The following is a 13,573-nucleotide window of genomic DNA, read 5'->3' on the forward strand; positions in this document are numbered from 1 at the left end:
AATTGTAAGCGCTGTGGGTTAAACCACAGAGCCTCTTGGGCTTGCCAATCAGAAGGTCGGCGGTTCGAATCCCTGCAACAGGGTGAGCTCCCGTTGCTCGGTCCCTGCTCCTGCCAACCTAGCAGTTCGAAAGCACGCTGGCACAAGTAGGTACCACTCCAGCGGGAAGGTAAACGACGTTTCCATGCACTGCTCTGGTTTCGCCAGAAGCGGCTTAGTCATGCTGGCCAAATTATTATTATTATTATTATTATTATTATTATTATTATTATTATTATTATTATTATTATTATTATTATTTATTTATACCCCACCCATCTGGCTGGGTTTCCCCAGCCACTCTGGGCGGCTTCCAACAGAATATTAAAATACAATAACCTATTAAACATTAAAAGCTTCCCTAAACAGGGCTGCCTTCAGATGTCTTCTAAAAGTCTGGTAGTTGTTCTTCTCTTTGACATCTGGTGGGAGGGAGTTCCACAGGGCGGGTGCCACTACCGAGAAGGCCCTCTGCCTGGTTCCCTGTAACTTGGCTTCTTGCCACAACCCCAGAGTCGTCCGCGACTGGACCTAATTGTCAGGGGTCCTTTTACCTTTTAGATACCCCCACAGGTCATCCAGTCCAACCCCCTGCAATGAAGCAGGGACAGAGTTTGGTCTTTCACATGTCAGCGAGCCCAAAATTTAGCACCACCCAAGCCCATTTGCAGTTACTCCTTAGCCTTTTCATAGACTCATAAAATTGTAGAATTGGGAGGGACCCTGAGGATCATCTAGTCGAACCCCCTGCAGTGAAGGAAAATGCAGCTGTCCCATATGGGGACTGAACCTCTCAACTTCTATTCCGTATACCCCCTCCCTCGGCTTGGTGCCTAATATGGGGAAAACAGGTGGCGTTGCCCTAAATCCGCCTGTGAATGCAGGAATCACAGCTAAACCACATGCCCTTTTCCATGATGGTATCGTGGCTCTGGAATCGCCTCCATCTTTGCTGCTGGGAACCCCAGATGCGAGTGGAGATGCCTTGATTTCAGAAACCTTTGCAGGTGTTATCAGTGCCATGCTCTAACCGACTGAGCTAAGCTTAATAGTAATAATAATAGTAATAATAATAATAATAATTTATTATTTATACCCCACCCAATTGGCTGGGTTTCCCTAGCCACTCTGGGCGGCATCCAACAAAACACTAAAATACAATAACCTATTAAACATTAAAAGCTTCCCTAAACAGGGCTGCCTTCAGATGTCTTCTAAAAGTCTGGTAGTTGTTGTTCTCTTTGACATCTGGTGGGAGGGAGTTCCACAGGGCGGGTGCCACTACTGAGAAGGCCCTCTGCCTGGTTCCCTGTAGCTTTGCTTCTCACAATGAGGGAACCACCAGAAGGCCCTTGGAGCTGGACCTCAGTGTCCGGGCAGAACATTGGGGGTGGAGACGCTCCTTCAGGTATACAGGACCAAGGCCGTATAGTTTCCAGGTCACCTTCAAAGGTAGCCCCACCTAGAGCACATTGCAGTAATCCAAGCGGGAGATAACCAGAGCATGCACCACTCTGGCGAGACAGTCTGCGGGCAGGGAGGGTCTCATCCTGTGTACCAGATGGAGCTGATAAACAGCTGCCCTGGACGCAGCTTCTCCCGAAAATGTCCGGCAAGGCAGTGGGTAACCGATAGCCTTACCCTCCATTAATCTGTCAAGCTGACGTTGTTGTTGTTATTTTATTAAATTAAGAATTAATCATAAATAAACAAGAATAAAGATGTGCACCCCGCCACCGAGACCATTCCATTATAACTATCCAACCTCCCAAAATTCCAACACCTCTTGCGATGGTTTAACCCCTTTCCGTTTTGACAATACAAATTCTACAAACACCCTCCATATCTCTTCAAAATCATTTCTCCTGCATATTCCCTGCCTTACCTTATTGGCACATGTTAATTTATCATTAATAGCTATACAGTCATATCTCGAGATGAATACGCTTCAGCTTAAATATTTTCGGGTTGTGCTACACAGCGACCCAGAAGTAACAGAACGCGTTACTCCTGGGTTTTGCCGCTCGCGCAGAAGCTCAAATGACGTCACGTGCATGTGCAGAAGCAGCGAAACATGGCATGTGGAGACGCGCAGACGCGTCTTACGTTTACTTCAGGATGCGAATGGGGCTCTGGAACGGATTCCATTCGTATCCAGAGGTACCACTGTGTGTGTATGAATGAATGTTAATAAATAAATAAAATGCAAAAAAAAGGGGGGGACCCACAAGGCAGTCCATTGCGGGGGGGGGGGGGGTGTTGCAGCCTCGCCCACCTTGGCTGCAATCCTATCAGGCATGGCACTGCCAGGGTCCCATCGGGCTGGAGCTCACCTGCTGCTCCCCATCTCGGGCGGCAGGTGGCAGCAGTGTGAAGCCTTGGCTCAGCTGCTCCCTCCCTGTGACTCCACCTCTGCTAACTTAAACCAGCTGCTCTGTGCATTGCAGGCCAGGTTTGCTGGGTGCTGGGTTCCCAGGAAGAGGGTGGTTAAAGCCCTTCCTGGGTCCCTTCCCCTCCTCCAGCCTGCACAGGTAGCTTTGCAGGTGACAGGCCTGTGAGGGGAGAACGAAACAGGACTGTGGAAACAGCCAAAATGCTAAGCCGGAGATGGTAGTACCCAGTCGTGTTCCTTCCCCTCCAGGTGTGACGGATCCCTTGCGCAACCCTTGCGAGGCAGCGTGGCGTAATGGTTCGAGCGTCGGACTCGTACCTGGGAGAGCAGAGTTCGAATCCTCCACGAAGCCAGCCACAAAGCTTGGAGTCAGTCGCTGCCTCTGGGCCTAGTCTACCTCTCAGGGTCGTTGTAAGGGCTGTTGAGTTTTATCAGAGGGATTCCAGCCCGATCAGCCTGTTTACCTGATGCGCATTTAAGTCCAACATGGAATTTCAGCATAAATTGCGGATTAAAAATGCTTGCTGCAATCTCAAGAGTTTGCTGGAAAGGCTTGTTCTGTGAAGGAACACTACCGATCTTAAAAAGTATGAAATAACACGAGATTAGGCGTATTTTGAAATCCAAATTGGATTAAACCGAGGTTGTTGTTTTTTAGTTTTCCTTTTTTTAAATAAATTCCACTGGGATTATATTAAGCATTTGATTAATACAAGACCGAGGGGACTAAATGGATGCTTTGATAGAATAAACCAAGTGTAATTGCGACAGTTGCGCCTTGGACCAATCCCTCTGGGGTTAAAATGAGCTGATCGAAAGAATGCGAGCGGGATTAAAGCGAATCCAAAATTAATCCAGTGGGAAATAATAAGAAGGCTGAAAACACCATTCCTCACAAAATAATGCTTTAGAAGACATCTGAAGGCAGCCCTCTTTAGGGAAGCTTTTAATGTTTAACGGACCACTGTATTTTAATACTTTGTTGGGAGCTGCCCAGAGTGGCTGGGGAAACTCAGCCAGATGGGTGGGGTATAAATAATAAATTATTATTAAAGGTAAAGGTAAAGGGACCCCTGACCATTAGGTCCAGTCGTGGCCGACTCTGGGGTTGAGGCGCTCATCTCGCTTTACTGGTCGAGGGAGCCGGCGTACAGCTTCCGGGTCATGTGGCCAGCACGACTAAGCCGCTTCTGGCGAACCAGAGCAGCACACGGAAACGCCGTTTACCTTCTTGCCATCTACCTTCCCTATTTATCTACTTGCACTTTGACGTGCTTTCGAACTGCTAGGTTGGCAGGAGCAGGGACTGAGCAACAGGAGCTCACCCCGTCGCGGGGATTCGAACCGCCGACCTTCCGATCGGCAAGCCCTGGGCTCTGTGGTTTAACCCACAGCGCCACCTGCTTCCCTCCAAATTATTATTATTATTATTATTATTATTATTATTATTATTATTATTATTATTATTATTATTATTATTATTATGGATTGCAGCTGGTTCCTGAAGACGGCTAATGATAGCTCTGTGTGGCATATACAGCTGAGGGGAAAACAATTCCTTTGGCGCTCTGCTTTCTCCTTGCTGCGCTTCCACGCCCGTCTCTTCCTGCATGAACTCCCATCCTTTCCTCTTCGGCATCCTGTTTACAGATCGCTGGCATACAGGGAGGGCTGTCAGGCCAGAGCTCCCACCCCCTACCACGAAAAAAGCCTCGGGTGCTCGGCCTCTCTTGCTTTTCCTTAAAGAAGGCTGATCGCCGAAGAATGGATGCTTTTGAATTCTGGTGCTGGAGGAGACTCTTGAGAGTCCCATGGACTGCAAGAAGATCAAACCTCTCCATTCTGAAGGAAATCAGCCCTGAGTGCTCACTGGAAGGACAGATCCTGAAGCTGAGGCTCCAAGACTTTGGCCACCTCATGAGAAGAGAAGACTCCCTGGAAAAGAGCCTGATGTTGGGAAAGATGGAGGGCACAAGGAGAAGGGGATGACAGAGGATGAGATGGTGGGACAGTGTTCTCGAAGCTACCAGCATGAGTTTGACCAAACTGCCTAAACAACAACAATCGTGCTTTATCAACTATGCAAAAAAAGGTGCTTCTCATCAGAGGGAACCTCTCTTTGAATATATTATGATAATTTCACACCATAATCTTTATCAAATAATACCTTCTATTATGTTTACATCCCATAACTAAGTACAGCCGTTCGCTGCTGTGGACGCCAGTTTGCAAACTGGTTCCAGGACAAAAGGAGCGACGCAAGCCCAGGCGCAAACTGGGCTGCGAAGGAAGCGTTCGCAATCTTGCGATGGTGCCGGAAGGGAGAGGAGGCCCCAATTTGCGGCTCTTCTGGAGAGAACGGCGCTCCTCACTCACCTGCCTTCTCTCGACCTGTCCATCGAGTCAAACTGCTTCCTCAGCCACCTTTCGATGTGGAGCGGCGTCTGTGATCGCTGTGTGTCCGTCAGCAGCCAATTCAAGCCGGCCACCCAGAGGTTGACATCTTCTTCGCAAAAGGCTGGAAAAGAGAACGGAAGAGAACGAAGACGGAAGGGAGACCTTGCTGGCTGCACTTCGGCTCAAAGAAAAGGTCCAAACCGCAGCCTATTTCCCCATCGGGATCTGGCCAGGAACCGGGGCAGAGGCTCTGCTCACCACACAAAACATTTAACCCCTCCAGCTTTCAACGTAGTCAGTGGACCACTAGGGTCGTGGGTGGTCTTCACAAAGTAGAAGACTCTGACAAGGAAGATGGCAAGAGGGACTGGCATATGGGTAGGCAAACTAAGGCCCGGGGGCTGGATCCGGCCCAATCGCCTTCTAAATCTCGCCCATGGATGGTCCGGGAATCAGCATGTTTTCACATGAGTAGAATGTGTCCTTTTATTGAAAATGCATCACTGGGTTATTTGTAGGGCCTGTCTGGTATTTTTAAATGAGTAGAATGTGTGCTTTTATTTACGATACGATATGATAATCTTTATTGTCATTGTCCTATACAGAACAACGAAATTGAAAAAAATCTACATAAGACATTCAAAACCCAACAAGCCTGCTATCCCAGCCTGATTAACCCCCTAAAAACTCTGATACCCCATAATTAAATACAATATACTCCCACAGAGACTACCTTACACTGCATTTAAAACCAAAATCGCATTTGGGTAGAAACTGACTGTTTCTCAGGCGGCTAGTCCTAGTTTTTATAACCTTGTACCTTCTTCCAGAAGGCAGAAGCTGAAAGAGATCATTTCCGGGGTGCGCACTATCCTGCGCTATCTCTGCAGCTTTCTTGTGACACCTGGAAGCGTAGATTTGATCCAAGGTGGGAAGAGTGCACCCAATTATTCTCTCCGCAGTCTTTACAACCCTGGACAGCTTCTCTGGGTTATTTGTGGGGCATAGGAATTCATTCATATATTTTTTTCAAAATATAGTCCGGCCCCCCACAAGGTCTGAGGGACAGTGGACCGGCCCCCTGCTGAAAAAGTTTGCTGGCCCCTGGCAAATTCCCTGCAGCCCAGATTAACCCGTCTCTTTTTTGCCTGGAGAAAAGTGTCTTGTTGGAACATTGCAGACAAGAGGAGATTGGGAGCCTGAAAACAGCTCTGGATGAGAGAGTGCCAAGACAAACATCTTCTCTTCCTTATGCTTTACTTGCATTTGTTTGTTTGTTGGCTTTATATTCTACCTTTTCCTCCAAGGAGCACAAGATTCCCTCTTCCTCATTTAATCCCCACAAAAGCCCTGCAAGGTAAGATAGGCTGAGAGGCAGTGACGGGTCCCTAAAGTCACCCATGGCGGAGTGGGAATTCGAACCCTGGTCTCCCAGGTCCTAGTCCGACACTCTCTGCACCACTGCACCGCACTTCCTGACATGTGCATTTATTTATTTAGTGCAAGTGTGTGTGTATGTGAAATCTCTCTGGGGGTTGGAAAAGATGAGCCTCGCGGTCCCATCCGACTCGGCAATTCCATGATTGCATGGTGCCGTTTCAGTGCCGGCTAAAAAAATCAGATATTTTCTCAAGCTTTTGCTGGCTGTTAACATCACTTGGGTGCATTTATTTTATTTTAGAAATTATTTGGTTTTTCAAATTAAAATTTTAGAGAGATATATCAAACATAAATCATAAAAACAAGATTCCAAGGAATCTCCTGGCTTCCATCTTACCATTTGTGGGTCTAATAATAATAATAATAATAATAATAATAATTTATTTATACCCCGCCTGGGTGGCTTCCAACAAAATATTAAAATACCGTAATACATCAAAAATTAAAAGCTGCCCTAAACAGGGCTGCCTTCAGATTATTAATCATTCCCTCCTGCATTTTTATGATAATCCAAACCCTTTACTTCTTCCATTGTGTCTAGAATTCACCCTTAAACGACAAGTGATATTCCAATCCTACTAATGATTTTAACTGTTTACAATAGTCTTCAAGATAAGTTATGTACGGTATTTTCCCCATTCCTTATTAATTTTTTTCGTCTTCCTGATTTCTTCCTGTCATTTTAGCCTTTTCGGCATAGTCCATCAACTTCATTTATTAATTTTATTATTGCCCCAGCCTACAGGCTGCTGTTTTGATATTTTGTGCGCATTATGTATTTGGGTAACTAGAAATGCCCCAGAATCTCTAGTCAGGCCTGGGGGCAAAGACTCCTGTCTGAAACCCTGGGGAGCAGCTGCCAGTCCGAGTAGACAATATTGACGGACCCAATGGTCTGGGCTCAGGGTAAGGCAGCTTCCTCTGTTCCCACGTCCATTGCTATGCAACGCCTTGTACCGTTTCGGTGACACCCGATACAGAAGTTCCCCTTTAGGGAAACTGGAGCGTGGATTTGCACAAAGGGAAATAGGGATGTTTTCTGGTGGGAAAATTACAGGGAGAGTTGAATGCTGCCGTAAAAGCAGAGCGGAAGGCAGGTGCGCCACACCCCATAGGCGTTGCGTTAGTCATACGATGCTTATTTGTCCTGGCCAGAGGCCAGAGGCAGACAAAACAGGCTGAGAACATCACCCTTTAGATTCCAGAAACAGCATCAAGCCAAGCAGAGAACATCTGGAGGGCCGGGTTTGGGGGTGCTATATGGTAATTTATGGACCTAATAGGTATCTAAAGCCTTGCACATGTTGCCATGCAACCAGTCCATGCAGAATGTAGGCCCCCTATATATAGAAATGAGCAAACCAGTTATATTTCAGTGATATTTTAGGGAGCAGGCTAGCAGGCGGGGCCCATGATTTACATCCTAGGAGCCTACACAATGCAAAACACTGTTGCTGTATGTACGTTTTATTTTATATACCGTATTTTTCGCTCTATAACACGCACCCGACCATAACACGCACATAGTTTTTAGAGGAGGAAAACAAGAAAAAAAATATTCTAAACGAAACAGTGGATGTATGATTTTTGTGGTTCATGCTGTGGCCGCAGACATGTGATCTGAGGGTGAGTTTGGGGTAGCCCAATGCAAAAATCCTGAGGATCCATGTGGATCCATGCTTTGTAACCATGTTTTTGCACCACTGCGGCCCCAGGAAACAGTGGATGCGTGATTTTTTTGGTGCAAGCTGTCGCCATGGACATGCTATGTGATCTGATGGTGAATTTGGGGTGACCCAGTGCAAAAATCCTGAGGATCCATGTGGATCCGTGCTTTGTAACCAGGCTCTCTGTCCCTCTCTCCTCCCCACTCAGCGGCTCTTCTCCCGCTTTGCTGTTTCAAAGTGAGCAAAGCGAGCCACGGAGGAGGGAAGGAAGGGGAACCATGGATCCTCTGCTCACGACTGCAGCAGATCCCCCCGCCATCCGCAGGCATTCGCTCCATAACATGCACAGACATTTCCCCTTACTTTCTAGGAGGAAAAAAGTGAGTGTTATGGAGCAAAAAATACGGTATTTTTTATCTTATATTTTGGAAATGTACATTCAGGTTTTTTCCCCTTTAAATTTTTTTTGGACCCCCAAGAGAGCGGGGCCGTAAGCCAGGGGTCAGCAAACTTTTTCAGCAGGGGGCCGGTTCACTGTCCCTCAGACCTTGTGGGGGGCAGGACTATATTTTTGGGGGGGAGGGGAGAACAAATTCCTATGCCCCACAAATAACCCAGAGATGCATTTTAAATAAAAGGACACAATCTACTAATGTAAAAACACGCTGATTCCTGGACCGTCCACGGGCCGGATCCTGCTCCTGCGCCTTAGTTTGCATACCCATGCCCTAAGCTATAGCTTGCTTAGCTTATACAGTCATATCTTGGGTTACAACCACTTCAAGGTTGTGTCTTTTTGGGTTATGGACCGCCAAAACCTGGAAGTACCGGAATGGGTTACTTCCGGGTTTCGGTGGCCGCACATGCGCAAAATTGTGCTTTGCACATGCACAGAAGCACCGAATTGCAACCCGCACATGCGCAGACGCAGGTTGCGAACGCTGCAGGTTGCGAACGTGCATCCCGCACGGATCACGTTCGCAACCCGACCGTCCACTGTACATAAATCCGGCACTGGGTCAGTCCTGTTGCTGCTGTTCATTGGGATGTGCAGGCAGCAGCGAGGTAAGTACGGTGCCACAAAAACCACCAGGCGCATAGGATCGGCTCTGGCAAAGAGCAACAGGCTGGAGATCAGGCGAGGAGAACCCCTCCTCTCACCACAACTCCCGCTGCCATGCGTCCGTCGCTCCTGCGAGAAACTCGGGCGATTATCTCAGAGCGCAACCTAATTAGGAGAAAGTAATCTTCCATCTATGCTAATCCGAGCAAGGTGTAACCACAGACAGTCTCGGTTTGCTTAATAGAAAGTAGACGCTGCAAATTGAAACAGCTCAGTTTCCAAATCTCATTCTTTTGCTCATCTATTAATGGCGACCCAGGGAGGGAGGGAACAGGTTGCAATTGAATTTCCAGGTAAAAAGAGGCGGTCTCTGCTTGCGTACGCAAGGCGAGGAGTCAGTAAAGCACCTTCCTGCTCTCCTCCTCGCCCAGGCCTCGACTTTCTAGTCAATAAAATGGATTTGGTGTCTTTATAGAATCGTAGGCTTGGAAGGGACTGAAAAAGTGGCAAAAATCCCCTCCCTCCCTGGCAAGGGGTGTAAAGATTCGCCCTCCCCTCTCCCCCAGGCTCCTCCCCATTGACCCCACTGACCAGCCAAGCTCAAGGTCTTCAGCCTGAAGTCAATTCCGTATAAGACAACGAAGCACAAAGCCGAATCCAGTTTCCGAGCATCTTCTGGGTATCGTTCAAAATCCCGGGAATTCTTCCCTGGACGGATCTCCTTAATTTCCCTAATGTCCACTGCAAGTTAAAGAGAGAGGGAGAGAAAGAGATGGACATGTGTCAATGTTTTTTTCCAAAGACCTGGTAGGTTTAGGCTTGCTCAACATCACCTCACTGTTTCCAGATTCTCCCTTCTTTTCTTTTGAAATAGATTTTTGAAAATTAAATTCGGTATATAAAATAAGACAAATAACAGTAACCCTGAGAGAAATCATTTCATAAGGTATTGCGATCACTATATGCGTGGTAGCAATCAGGTTCAGCAATGTGTGTAATAGATTTGATCCCCTCTTCTTCTGACACTGGGGATTGCAACGACCGCAGCCTGTGATTCATGCATTTCATCCTTGTTGATATCTGCATTGGATTAGAACTGATTTTATATATGTGTGTTGTTGCTATTGTTCAAAATTATTATTATTTATATATAATTTTCAAACTTGCCTTTATATATGCCAGTGCTTTTGCTGTTTTTCTATATGCAGTTTTTTCTCTGTAGGTTTTCATTGCATTGCAAATTGCATTGAGACACCTCATGGGAAGTGATTTGAAATTGTTTTAAATAGTTTTTAATGCTGTATTTTATATTGCTGTCACTTGCCCTGGGCTGTTCTGGTGAAGGTCAGGTTAATAAACAACAACAACAACAATCATAATAATATTCTGCACTAATTAACTTGAAGTTCCCACCACCACCTCATTCCTTTCATATTAAGAGGCAATTTATAAGATTCCCAGGGTGGTATTTATGTGGAATGAATTAATCTAGATTATACAGAATCAATTAATCAACTTAACACTAACCCTCATGTTGTTTACAGCCAAGAGAGAACGTTGCATTTCTCACTAGCTCTCCCTCTGAAATGGAAGAGTTTTTTGGTGGAAGCTTCGAGCCTTTCAATGCATCGCAGGCAGAATTCAACAGATGCAGCTCTCCCCAGCATAGAGATGAAGCAACGAAGGCGAGAAGGCAGGGAGGGATGTCCCTGTTGAATATCTGCACAGTCTGCCCCCCCCGGGCTGCTTCACATGCGTGCCCAGTACTTAGCAGTCGCCTCTCAGCCAAATGCGCGGACCGTCTCCCTCGAAACACGTAACCCGCCACGCAGGCCTCCAGTCTGGGAGTGAAACAGCCTTTGTTCCCGGGGCCCCTCTCCTTTTCTCAAACCGCTTCCACATGGCCAGCCTCATGCAGGGCCCGGTTGCCCTGGAAACGTCGGGATGCAGTCAAGAAACTCCAGGCCATCGCCCGTTTGCATTTAGCCCGGGCCTGGGAATTTCTCTTACTAAGTCGCCCCCCTTGAGAGAAATCTGGAGACGGAGGGGAAGTCAGGACAGTGGGCTTGGCATGAGAAGGGACGCCAAGACCGGGGAGCTCAGTATGGTGTCCTCCTAAGGACAGGGCTGGCTCTGTCGTTGGGCAGAGGGAGGCAGCTGCCTTGGGTGTCAAAGGGTTACTTCTTCAAAGCATCCATTATTATTGCGATATTTTTACTCCCAGGGAGAGGATTTTTGGCCTCGAGTGACAAAATGGCTCGTCATGCCTTGGATACTGTCAGATGCTGTTGGTGGTTGCTCGTGAGTAACCAGGCACGACTCCAACCTGTCTTTTACAGGTTTTATTGCTGCAAACACATAGCTGTCAACCTTCCCTTTTTTTTTGCAGGAAATTCCCTTATTCCAGCGCTGCTTCCCGCTGCTATCCCGGATTGTTAGATATTCTGTACAGTAGACTGTCCCCGGGATAGCTGAGGCTGCTGATCCCTTATTTTCAAATCTGAAAGTTGATAGCTATGTGCAAACTATTTACAGTGCAGAACCACAAAGTTTATGTCCATATCAGTTACTTGCAGAATCCGGGAGTGGCCCCTTCCGGCTTCTCCCCCAACGTAAGAACTTTGGCACCCCAAGTCTCCTCCTCCCCTCCTTGCGTCTCACTCCTCTGTGCAAGCTGGGTGATGGAGGTGGCGTGCGTCCCTCCTGGCCAGCCTGGCGAGGTGAGGCACTGGGCCTCTCAGCAGCATCCTCGACCCCTTTCCTCACCTGGCTGGCCCCTTCCCTCTCTTCCCCACTGGAGGTGTGGCTTTTCCCACCGCTGGAAGAAGAGCTGCTCCTCAGGAGCTTTGGAGGCACTCTCCCTCCCCGGTTCCGATGGCAGTCCCCTGACAGATACTGTGCAGTGTTCAAAATTAGCCAGGCGCCAGGAGCATTTTGAACCCGCAACCAAGTGAAGATGCCTGGGTGCCAGGGTGGTTCCTGACGCCTCCGCCATCTGGAGGTGCACCCCTGGGCATCCTTGAATCTGGGACACCAATACCCTGTCCTGTAGAATTCTATCAGGCATATTTTATCTACCCAGTCGGAATGAGTTTCGGGAATCAAAAGGCCTTTTCTGTGCAGCCTGAGCAGGAGCAGGGAACGAGGTTATAGTGAATTGCCATCGCTTGTCTTCGCTCACCCCACCCCACTGCCCTGCTCACAGATGTGAAGAATATTCCTACATTATGAATGGTCTGCGTCACCCTTAGCAAAAAAAGGACAGAACAGGCCAACAGATATGCGGTTTCAGTTCTCGAAGCTCTTAACCCAGCTCAAGGTTGTCATCTGAACTATGCAACAAAACAACACCACCACAAACTGGCTTATAAGTATAAAACCATGACACCAGTCAAGCTTGCAAAAATCTATCATTTGCCCGATAATAAATGTTGGAAATGTAAAGAAACTGAAGGTACATTCTTTCACCTTTGGTGGACGTGCCCAAGGATTAAGGCTTTCTGGGAGATGATTTATAATGAAATGAAAAAGGTATTTAAATATACCTTCCTGAAGAAACCAGAGGCCTTTCTCCTGGGCATGGACAGCCAATTGGTGCCAAAGAAGGATAGAACTTTCTTTATGTATGCAACAACAGCAGCAAGAATACTTATTGCAAAGTACTGGAAGACACAAGATCTACCCACCAGGGAAGAATGGCAGATAAAGGTGATGGACTATATGGAACTGGCAGAAATGACTGGCAGAATCCAAGACCAGGGAGAAGAGTCGGTGGAAGAAGATTGGAAAAAGTTCAAAGATTATTTACAGAAACACTGTAAAATTAATGAATGTTAAAATGATGTTGGATAGAAACTAAGTGGTCTTTTGCTGTAATGCTATAAGGGAATATGAGAAAATGGTTATTAATAGGTAAAAAAAAATTAATGTTATAATATTTAAAAATTGAGATTAAGATGAATGAAGAGGGGAGGGATTTGCTGAATTAACAATTGGAACTGGAATACAGAAAAGGAAGGCGTGAGGAGGTCCGGGAAATAAGCAAATGAAAAATATGTGATAGAAAGATTGAACTGTTTCTTTAACTATTTTTATTTTGTATTTTTCTTTTTCCTTTTTTCTTTTTTTCTTTTATTCTGTAATTTTTCTGAAAATCTTAATAAATATCTTATAAAAATATATATAACTATAAAACCAAATTCACTAGAATAATAACTAGAATAGAGATAGACTTGTAACCATTCAAGCAACAAACATACTAAGATGCCATGTGCAAAACAAAGCCTGGAGATACTGTAAACATGGAGTGGATAAATGTACAACTGTATCTTAACAAGTTACATGCGCAGTAAACGTTATACAGACTGGATAAATGAACCGTTCAACAATAAGTCCAGTCACAGAATGGCAACCCCGTGCCGCCACAATAGCAAGGATTCGCCACACTGGAGAATATGGAAAAGTTTTTCAAAGCTGTTTTTCAAAGATTGAACTGGATGAGATGTTCTTCAATGGGTCTTGAGTTGGAAACACAAAGCAATTGGGCAAAGGGAGACTTGTTCTCCGGATATATTA

The 13,573-nt window shown here is 46.4% G+C and overlaps 1 protein-coding gene across 1 annotated transcript in view; it reads right to left on the reverse strand.

The window, feature by feature from the left end:
* Positions 1 to 13,573, reverse strand: part of LOC308592708 (1-phosphatidylinositol 4,5-bisphosphate phosphodiesterase gamma-1-like) — an 87,757-nt gene that overhangs the window by 52,292 nt on the left and 21,892 nt on the right. Inside the window, exons 2-3 of the mRNA XM_081204355.1 lie at positions 9,590 to 9,739; positions 4,808 to 4,949 (exon numbers count right to left, since the gene is read on the reverse strand). Of these exons, the coding sequence (XP_081060481.1) occupies positions 4,808 to 4,949; positions 9,590 to 9,739 (292 nt within the window). The remainder of the gene's footprint in view (positions 1 to 4,807; positions 4,950 to 9,589; positions 9,740 to 13,573) is intronic.

Source organism: Podarcis bocagei (genome assembly GCF_964188305.1).
Source record: "Podarcis bocagei genome assembly, chromosome: 8".
NCBI classification, from domain to species: Eukaryota; Metazoa; Chordata; class Lepidosauria; order Squamata; family Lacertidae; genus Podarcis; species Podarcis bocagei.